Source organism: Syngnathus floridae, chromosome 13 (genome assembly GCF_059516105.1).
Source record: "Syngnathus floridae isolate MCC-2025c chromosome 13, RoL_Sflo_1.0, whole genome shotgun sequence".
Taxonomy (NCBI): domain Eukaryota; kingdom Metazoa; phylum Chordata; class Actinopteri; order Syngnathiformes; family Syngnathidae; genus Syngnathus; species Syngnathus floridae.
In genome coordinates, this window is record NC_142425.1 from 9,580,680 (window position 1) to 9,591,858 (window position 11,179).

The window sequence follows — 11,179 nt, forward strand, 5'->3', positions numbered from 1 at the left end:
CAAATACTAACTGCAGAAGCGTTCAACGTGGACGCTCACGGCCATGTTATATCCAGCGTGACGCGGCACACGCATGCTGCAGCGAGATTAGGTCGGTGTTGGATCGCCAGGATTTTGCAGGAGGAAAAGTAAAAGGGATGTGTGGGTGAGATAAGCCTGGGTTTTGCCAACTATGGTAAGGTCGTACTATTGCTGTGCAGTTTTAAACACCCGCCATGAGGACTAGGAGCTTGAAGGCCAGAGTTGTTGTTTTTTTTGGACACCTTTGTTGACACGGGGTGTAGAAAATCTACAAAAATAACCTTGAGCAATAAGCAACATGCTGCTTCACCAAGCTCGAAAGACAAAGACATCCGCTCACATGTAGCAGCCTCTTGTGCTAAATTATGCACGACTAAATATTTGTGCGAATGAAGAATTAATGCATTCACAACCATGGGTGGTTTGGATCACAGCAGGCTTCCATGCGCACGTGTTTTTTTTTTTTTTACCGCTACCAGGAATCAACATTGGCGGCAGATCCAAGCGGAACGACCGAGCTTGACGTTTTTGGCAAGGGATCCACGCATGGGAGGTAACTGCAGCTTCGGACGTGAGGCTAACAGCTATCTACGTCTGCTTTTCTATGACATGCTCTCGCTCAGGAGGAACTGGGTGATCGGAGGTGTGAGGGGAGGGGTAGGGGAGTGTGATGCAGACATGATCGAGGGAGGTTGAGGGGAATCAGCGCATGAGGTGATGAAGCTGGATTGAAAGCGTACAAGGAAAGGGTTTTATGACTCACTCAAGTGGCATGAAGGAACGTCACGTCCACTCGAAGTGACGTGTGTGTAGGCAACATGCATAGATATGTTTGAAAACATAGCGACCTAAATATGTCATCGAGGTAACGCTGCAAAAATGTGAAAAATGTATTATTTAAATGCCAGGAGACACTGTCAGGGGGAGCACACTACTTGCGGCATATACTACAGCATGATAATATTACTATCATTATTATTTTACATCAAATAAATTCTCCATATGAACTGTAGCTATTTATAGACAGGCCTAAATATTTTTTATGGAATTTTTTTCAACAGAATGGGGACACAATAATATAAAAATATAAATAAAAATATTTAAATTTAAATTGCTAACAAATTATTCAAATTCTATTAATACACAAAATATTTGATTGGTGGGTTAATCTGCAAGCAGTACAAGTAATATTAATAAGGTCAAAAAGTATGAGGCAGCTCAAGTCCAATCAATGCAGAGAGCAAGACGCAGTGCAACTGTGCCTTCAGAGTATAAAGACGCTGATTGAATTGCTTTCCCGTGTTTTTCCATCATCTCACATATTTTTTTACGACGAGCGAGACGCACGTATAGTGCAGCACTTACCCCTGGCAGTGTTTTCTGTTCGTGGAGGGCATTCTGGGCTTTGATGGCGGACTCTCGGGCGCAGTAGGTGAGGAACGCACAACCTGTAAAAATAGGCACACCGCGTTATAGGAATAAAAGCAGGCACAGAAGTAGATGTCACACAAGAGCACTCGGTAGAGAGACAGAGGCCAAACAATTGTGGAGGGGGGGGGGGGGGGGTGCCAGTGATGGTTGAATGTCCCTTTGGTTGTTCCACTCATTGTTGTGCAAACTGTTGCATGCATGATAGCAATATAGAAATTTTGTTTTTATTTGTGTAGATTCTGAGTCACTAATGGCGAAGCCACTCCAAAGGATTTAATTGAGATTGCTCTTTGTTAAATTTGTTGTTTTTTCTTGTTTTCCAAACTTGACTTGGGTATTTAAGTTTTTTTCTGTCGGCTAAATAAATATTAAAAGTTACATCTCCAAGTCTGAGCTATAAAGGTTTCTCATGTTACACTTGGCTTGAAATAGTTAGGCACTTAACAAATCTTGTTGAATATCCGCTACTATATAAGTTAACTGGCATGCTGGATTGCCGCCTAGTGGAGTGGAGGCCAACAACGTTTTTAGGTGTTTATCGTAATGGAGAAATAATTGGGATATGAGTAGGCCCAAAAGGAACATGTCAGCAAAAAAGGTGAAGAATATCTAGTTTACAGCAAGATAGGTGATGTTTAAAAAAAAAAATCATCCCATTTTAGCATTCGCTAATGGCCGCCCCACTCGGATGCGAGGCGTGCACATCCAGGCAACATCCCTCAGAGAAGAGACGAGGGATGAAGAGAAAGCAGATGGAGTATTGCGGCAATCATTTTCCCCGCCACTGTCTGAATAAATAGATTTGCTTGTGTTCTATTAATGGGGTTCACACGGGTTAGCGTACATCATATTTTCTGACACCCCGAAGGCGGTTTAGAGCATTTTGGATCTCATTTCAACATCCGAATGTTTCCAAAGCTGATGTATTGTTGCAGCAGTGTCAGATATAGTGACTGCGTGTTCCATCGCAAACTTTACAACCTTCTTGGTTGAACTCGGTTTACACGCGTTGCTTTTAACGTATGGGCTTGATAAGAATTTGCGGGCCACAGGCGAGAGTGCTTTAACGACTGCATAATTGGGAAACCAAACAGGCGCAAATTGCCAGCGTTGCTCTGCATACCAATTGTACGGAATGATGAAATAGTTGGAAACGGCACCAAGAAATAAAAGCCACGACAACAGCAGCCTGCTGACAAAGCAATGGGGGAAGCCTTCCTATTGTGAAGAGATGATCCTGTGCGTCATCTGATGGAAACCTTTAAGCAGCCTTATCTGTCACATTGATTTCACCTCCAAAGAGAAAGAAATACCTCTTCTACTTTCTCTTTGTGGCTGCCAAATCTATCTTGTTCTTTTTTTTTTTCAATGTGCTCCAGCACCCATTTCCTAATGATATATTTTCAAGTGCACGCCGTATGTGTACTGGGAAATAGGGCCGAGTCGCTTCATCTCCACTGTGTTGAATTGTCGTGTAATTAAAATCTGAAGAAGTGAGCGAGACGATGAGGGGGGAGAAGCAGAGGATTGGCGTCACACTTTTAGCACCTGGAGAGAAAAAAAAAAAAAAAAAGTCGAAGGTACCATACAACTTTGCGACAAGCCCGGTGCGAACTCTCCTCTCCTGCTGTTACTGACATTTGCATTGTATGTCCATGAAGAAAAAAATGACTTCTGGATCAATACGAAGGTGTGGACATCAATTATATAGACTGATTTCTCTCACTTCTTTGTCCGTTTCCTTCGCCCTTCGGAGTAATAGGGAAAAAGTGCGAACTCCCTCGCACTGAAAGCCATTTCCTCGCTGGGGGAAAGTGTGAAGGTAGCAGAAAAAGTCCCGCTCGTTGCCCTCACACATCTTTTGAGGGCTATCTGTGGGGCTAGATTACTTGCTTACTTCATTTACTCCCATGACGCCCCTCTTCATGTGAGGGGGGGGCGGCCTGAGGGAGATGGAGAGTAGAGGGATGGGGGGGGGATCCAAAACACACATCAGCACTGATACAATGTGATTATGACCTGTATCATTGGCTGGGCGGGAGGCTCAGAGGCACAAATTGACCATGAGGGGGGTAATCAGTGTGGTCTCTGAGAAGCTCCTCGAAGCACCCCCTTACTTGGGGAAAAATAAAGATTCCCAATCTGCTCCCAAGAACGTCATTCAGATACTCGGAAAAGAAGGAGTTGGGAGGAGGTGTATTAAAATGCTTTGAGTCATCATAGTTCTGACAACAATATTTTCTCTGCCCGAGCCTAATGGCCTTGTAATGAGCGGCGTAATATAAGCAGTAGCCTAGCGTAACCTGTAAACCTTAATTAAGTCAGACAGCCACCTTAAATGGAGGTGGACGGGAGCGGGGGTGCTCAGTTCTTCTCATCGCAAAGCCGACCGCATCCTTCCATCGGGCCGTCGTCAATCACGCCGGAGCTGCTCATCTTTCCAAATCCTCCCACATTTCTCCTTTCACTGCCCCTCCACGTCAACCCTCACCTTGAGCTACAGTTGGAATTAATAAATGGGAATGGCGGGAGCCACAGTCATGGAACGCTCCAAGTTACTCAAATAGTGTGCTCTGCTATAACAGATAATGTCTTCATGTTGTGGGACAACAGGTGGCACCACGTTTCCATTAAAAATAAATTGACATGTACGGTAAACCCCACTTTTTACCGAGTCAGCATTCAGCAGCAATAAAACTTTTACACCATTTCGGCGCCAAGGGGTGGATTGAGGAGTTTTCATTTAGACAAAAGCAGTACTTTGACACCATCTTGCAGCATCTACATACAATTACGAACCTCTATGAAGGAGGCATCAATTACAAGTTACAAGTCTAAACTTAGCTGCTCCTTAGCATACAAAGATCTCCATGTCAGATCATCACTTCAACAGTACTTCCTGCCAATGACTTTCCTATCAGAGCCCCAGATTATGCGCCAAATTGATTCACGATCACCATCAAATTTGACCCAACATAGGTGGGCGACACCATAATTTTCCTTTAAACATAATCCTCCCACACTAAGCAAACCCATAAGCACCAAAAGGTTCTGTGTGTGAACCACTCTAATGAGATCTGTACATTATGTTCTATACTAAAGTACTGTCACTGATGGTGGAGAAAGGAAACGGCATAAAATTATCCCTCACAAAGGCAATAATGGATTTCGCAGAACTATATTTTCAATTCCGAGCAACATCTAATGCAGCAATCGTGGCGGGACCCTCCTTGCTATCCTCTCTGACCCCTTGAGCAGAAGACCCGGCCCATTGATTTGTTGCTCCTCACTCACATGGACTCCACTTGCCTCCGACGAGCAGTCAAGCAGATCCATAGGCGGCGCATCCCAAAGGAGCGCCTGTGTCGTGTACTTACACGCCATACACGTGTTGGGGTGAAGCGTGCGTGGCCTAATAAGGCTGACAAAGGCAATAAATTCTTTTTGAGATGCTTCGCCTTCGCTCCGAGAAGGATCAATATTGGGCTAAAGAAGCCGTCATAAAATAGAAGGATGAACTGACACGACAAGGCGGGGAGTAATTCTCCCCGTACTTAAGACTATACACTGCGGGGATAACAACATAACAGGATGGCCGGATTCCATTTCCAACAGGCTCCTAATAAAGTTGTCCGAGGGTTGGCGCCTCTGTGGGAGGCGACATGACAGATTAAAGTGGGCATCCATCCCCATGTGGGCCAGAATTTTTTCAATAGGTGTCTCGGTTGGCCTTAAAGCATGTTGGGAAATGTCCGCTCTGCGCTCTTCAAATCTAACCTTTTCCAGCTCCTTTTGCTATTAAAGTCAGAACTATAAATAAATCCCGCCACCCGCATCCCTGATGAGGAAGCTAATTGACACCGTTAATGGATGGACTTTCACAGAGCTGTAAATAATGTGGAGGTTGCCACTTAGCGCCTCCTGCTGTTTTACTTCTGGGAAGCCAAAGAGAGTGAACCTGCCAAGTGTACAGCCCTGACGTGTCACTCCTTTCCTGAAATCGAGCTGGGTTGTTTTGGATTTTTTTGTTTTTTTTTAAACACACAAATCAATACACTGTACCGCCCTCCAACCCTGGCAAGGGATTTCCGAAAGATGTGTCATACCTTTACGGTAAGAGGATGCTTCCTTGCCAAGTATTCGCAATAACCAGCCTGGTGCACAATCGAAATAAATACAATGATACGAATAATCTGCAGTCTTAAAAAAGACAAACTGCCCTATAATCTTTCCTTATATCAATCAAAAATGAGTATGAACTAGAACTCTTGTTGTTCCCCAATAAAATGTTATCCAGGGTTGTCAAAATTAATCGATTAATCGAAAAGTAATTGATCATCAAATTAATCGATAAATATTTTAATAATCAAGTAGAGCTATTTTATTTTAAAATCGTCCAAATCCTCTGTTAGCTTCTCAACAGTAATTATTCTTTTTTGGGAATCAATAATGATCATCTTTTGTGTTTAATCAAAACATTTGCAAACGTATGCTTTTATTTGGTTAAACTATGGCGTAGATGTATGTCATGTAAGATAAAATATTATCCGATATTCGATTAATCGACTAAATATCAAGACTAATCGATTCTAAAAATATTCGATAAAAAAAAAAAATACCAAGAAAAATATCACCACAGTGTTGACAGTGACAGCAAACATACTAAGCAGTGAGCTAGCAGTGTATTCAGTTGCGAGGTAGGTTTATTAGATGTGACGCTCCTGCCGATGCGCGCCGCCTATGAGCCGTTTAAACCTCCAAGGAAGGATCGATTGATCAGAGCACAGGAGGTGCGATCGCGGATGACCGGCGGGCGTCAAGCTGTCTGCTAACAATCGGATCAGGTGCTCGGTCGCTTTGATTCAGCAAATTGAAAGCTACCTTTTAAAGACGACGCTTCAAAGATTGTGTAGACATGAGGGAGAGGGAAGTAATAAGTCTTGTGACAAAGAGGAAAGAAGGGTAAAGGCACTAATCCTCCTGACTGTATTACTAAAAAAAAAAAAAAAGTTTTGTCTTATTTCATCATTGAGCTGGAGAGGGCTTCTAATTAGCACGAATGGTCGCTCTAACAAGCAGAATTCAGGGTGCTAATTGCATTGACATATATTTTGCATTCAAACAAGAGCGAGCTCCAAATAAACACTGATCTGCCAATTACTGGGACGGATGGATGGATGCTTGGTTGGATGGATAGTGTAAGAGCAGTTTGGAGAATGCTGGAAGCCAATCAGTGATGTCATGCCAGCAGCACTGGGACAGCAGCTTAACCCTTTTTTTTTTTTTTTTTGAAGTACCACACAATTTCTATTCATAGCTGCAGAGTGTAGCGCGGGAGCTTTTCATTTTCAGAAGTCATTTTCAGAACTGAAATGAGCCTCCATCTTCTCTGCTAAAAAATAAGCCACAATTTATGATGGCAAAGTGCTTTTGCTAACATAGCTAACAAAACTCAAATGTTGCTAGCTTAGAAGCTATCGTGTCAGCTAATAGCAAGGAGCACAAACAACATCCCAAGAAAAACCTTCAATAGTTTTCATTCACTTGCAGACAAATAACCAAACATTACGATTTCTGTCAAATCCACATCTCTAATTCCTCATAAAATAACATTGTTTTTTTTAGCTAACCACAGAGGCCCAAAAAAATAGACCTTACCTGTATTTTTCAATGGAAGGAAAGAACTAAGCAACTTCCTGCAATGGCAAGAAGCTGCACTCTTGTGTCACTGATCCATTAGGATTCTCTCAAAATCATTATTTCCAAAAATAAAACCTAAACTTGGGGTCTCCTCTTCCTGGATGTTTTCTCTGTCTTCCTGTTGCAACACACCATATTCAAATGACCAGATAGAATCAGGTGTGTTACAGGAAGTAGAAAAAAATCCTCCAGGAAACCAATAACCAGGTTTGAAGACCTCATCTGATTCTATTGACAACGAAGCAAACACAAACATCCATGCATCCATTTTTAAAACCATCAAGTTCGAGATTTTTCCATTGCATGACTTTAAAGTACAGCACCAAACATTGCATTTAAAAATCCTCCCCCCACTCTCCCTAGTTGCTTCATCTTCCGAAATGAATCAAGCCGGGCTCCGACATGACATTAAAGAGCTCACGCTGTTCTGGAAATGCACCCCACCTCCTCCCCCATTTCATCCTCCTCTCGCTCTGAAGGCAATGGTCCTCTCTGATAGGCCAAGCATGCAAAACAGACAGGCTTCCCTTCTGTGTCGACGAAAGAAAACAGCGGTGACCTTTGAGCGTGAATGAGAATGCGGCGCGCTTCTGCCAAGTCCACCTTCAGATGAGATAAGTGAACCGCCAAAAATAAGACGACCCGGCATCCTCTATGACGGAATTAATTTGCTGTCCTTTAATAAGACACTGTGAATACATTGCAGAAGGTTATTTTTCACGCGCTGCTCACCACACTGTAAATGACAAAAAGACACACGCAGGGAAATGAGTCTAACTGCTCTCCAGTTTTGCACGCGATTGTCGCATAAAAAATACATCAAATGAGCTGGATTTAAAAAAAGAAAAAAAAAAAGGGGGGGGGGGCGTGCGCAGAGATGAGCCCAAGTGACACGAGACACTGATGAATGAGCCGGAGAAAATTCATTATTGAACATGTTGCCAGTGCCAAATATTTACAGGCAAGTTATTTGCAGATGTTTGAAGACAAGATACCATTACGTTTTAATCTCCAACGTCGAAACACTTTGAAACGTAAGGTTGTTAAAGTTAAAGTTAAAGTTAAACATTTGCCACAAAGGTTTAAAGCATTTTAAGATTATTTTAAGCGCCTTAGTGATGCAAAGACGAGAAACTGCAGGTCTACTGTAGCAGTACAAATATAAAATGAGATTACAACATAGCATTTTATTAGTAAAAGATTTTGAATATTGCATCTGCGTCATTTGATTGGCACTTTACCACCACCTACAGTGGTGGAGTGGAATGACATCGAAGGAGATCTGGGACAGTTTTTAGCTGAGTCAGCTTGTAATTTCCTCCTGGTGGCCACCACTATTTGGTATTATTGTTCAGCCTTGGGGGAGATCTGCGCGCACTGTCGGCGCTAGAGGGGGGCCGCGGGGGCACTGCCCCCCCCACTGAAATGTGCTTGGACCCGCCAGGGGCCAAGCCAGATAATTGACTTTTGGGTATTTTCCAATTTTCCCAGGATTTTGTTCCCATATTTCCACCTTTCCCTGTAGGCAACAAATAATTCATCTATCTCAGCATTTGTTAAAAAAACTTTGGGGTGTATAAATAGATATATTGTTTGGCAGACTCCCTGAGATATCCTTGTCACACCATGCGAGCCATATCAAACTTGAATTTCTACATTAAATTCAATTCCATATCAACATGTACAGGCATGCATATTTTTCATTCCCCTTTATATCCCCGATTGTTTATTTTTATTTGTTTTATCAGGAGTGGCAGCCCACAGAGAAACACTACTATCCACTGCACTGGTTCGGAAGGGGGCGAGGGAGGGGGACAAAATAAAAACTCAAATAAATATTTCATTAGATTATTCTATGATTTTATATGATCCGGCTTGACTGCGATCTAAGGCAATAACTCTGCTGGCTTTCCTCATTGCATGAAAACAAGCACGGCCATTGTTGTCTCAGATTGATATCGTCACTTTTGAGTCTTTTTGTTTGTCTGTCTGTCCAAGCTAAGAAGCTAGCTTGCCTTCCCTCATATGCTACATTTATTTCTTTTCAACCCATCACACCATGCCTGCTTGTCCATACATATAAATCATATCTCGCAAAGATATTTATCGTAATTAATCTCCTGCATTTAATATGTGCGCATCAACAACACTCCGACAATTATAATTGCAGCCAAAGGCAGTTTTTTTTTTTTTTTCTGTCTATGATGTATTCTACATGAGGAAACCCTTTACCTATTAATACCAATCGGGCAACGATAATTGGCAGGCCTCGGACGTCGCGGGCAGAATTAATCATCGGAGGAGGAGAAGGCAGACTAGACGGAATATTTAATTGGCAGAGGCAGCCACTGTTTAGGGAGGCAACCGGCTGAACACCCAAGGGAGCGCCGCTTCAGACAATGCACATTTTGCTAATCCTCCCAAGTCAACTTATTATGGCCATGCATTATTATCGCGCTTTACAAACTAATTCCGTGTTCTCCCTGGCGGATTACCACGGGCAAAATACACGCGAGGAAATCACAGACAAAAGGACAAGTTGGACCAAATTGCAATCAGAAGTGCAGAACAACTGCAAATTGCTGATGTGTGTGTCTGTGTGCGTTTCTGTGAGTGTGTCCTTGTGAGGGTGAGAACTATTATTTCCATCAGGATCCATACCGTGTAATCCATTTTGCATAATACCGTCATTTACAGCACAAAAATATTATGTAAGAGATGGACAACGACATAAAAGATTGATTGTGTATCGTTAATTACGATAGGCATTGTCAGTTGGTAAGTTGCTTACACAAACCTAATTAGCCTCTAACGGAATAGAAAGTCACTTTGATTTGCATTTAGAAGGACAGTTAACCACACTTGCCACAGTTTACAGAACAGCTTAGTGTGGTTATTTTTTTGGGGACGGGTGATGAGCCTGCCACCAGAATGCTGACCTAGCGAAGACCTGGATTCCTGTTAGCGCACAAGCTAACGGTCACACAAGCTAACGGGCTTGATGCCTAGCAACTCGTTTATTTTTCTTATCATTCAAATGTGCCAATTTTGGGTAAAATTTATGTTTACAGGGTTATTAAAAGTGGAATTTTTGATGACATGCTCCACCCACATTTAGCATGGGGTTGAATTTTTGTTGGTCCTCTAAAAATGATCAAAATGCTTCTAAAAATTGTTGCTTCAAACCAAAATGGCTGACTTCCTGTAACGTTTTGACCAATTTATAGTGATTATACGGTCCTTCTATTAAACTCTAGGAAACACCAAGTTGTCTTTTAAAAACTATACTTAAGTAGGAGTGTAGAAAACAACACAATCAACACAACATATCGTTATATCCATACATTGTGTCCAACCTACAGCGGTTTGCCTTTCAAAGCGCCATTTCCTCTCCTCTCCATCCAATCACACTTAAGAAGCTGAAGTTCGCTAGCGATGGAGCCACAATCACTCGACAGCTAAATAGTGCAATCATTACGCAACGCGGGGCAATGACACTTCTGTACGTGTTTGCACACACGCGAGCGCGCAATCACACGACGATGAATGAATAAATGAAAAGTGTGTGAGTGCTTGTGCGTGGAATAGCAAATGGAGAGCGAGGTCCTTGTGTCATCTAAGAACTTAATGAGATAGAAGTCCCGGGGAGTGATGTCTGCTACCGTTTTGCTTTCGCTTTGGATTTTAGTGCCCACCACCAACCTAATGAGAACAAACCAATAAAAGTCATTGTGTGAAGTAAGATTAATTTTTTCGAAATTCTTTTTGAGGTCAACATATCGTATTTATTATGTACGACTGTTAAGTTGTGGCAAAAACTGCTCATTTGAACTCAGTTGCTAACCAAAACAGCAGCACCTACCAAAGTGCCTAAATAGTCTCACACCTGATTAAAAGCGTACTGAATGTTGTTAACAAGTATTAAAAAGATGATAAGCGTTGATTATGTGGGAGCAATTTGTCTCATTATTATTTTTTTTAATTTCCACTTTTAATTGACAAGTACCAATAATGCTGTTCTGTATTA

At 42.2% G+C, this 11,179-nt stretch overlaps 1 protein-coding gene across 10 annotated transcripts in view; it reads right to left on the reverse strand.

Moving 5' to 3' along the window:
- The window catches only part of celf5a (cugbp, Elav-like family member 5a), a 165,454-nt gene that overhangs the window by 122,562 nt on the left and 31,713 nt on the right, over positions 1 to 11,179 (reverse strand). For all 10 annotated transcript variants that reach the window (XM_088395262.1, XM_088395255.1, XM_088395257.1 and 7 more), the window contains one exon: positions 1,387 to 1,469. In XM_088395262.1, the coding sequence (XP_088251388.1) occupies positions 1,387 to 1,469 (83 nt within the window). The remainder of the gene's footprint in view (positions 1 to 1,386; positions 1,470 to 11,179) is intronic.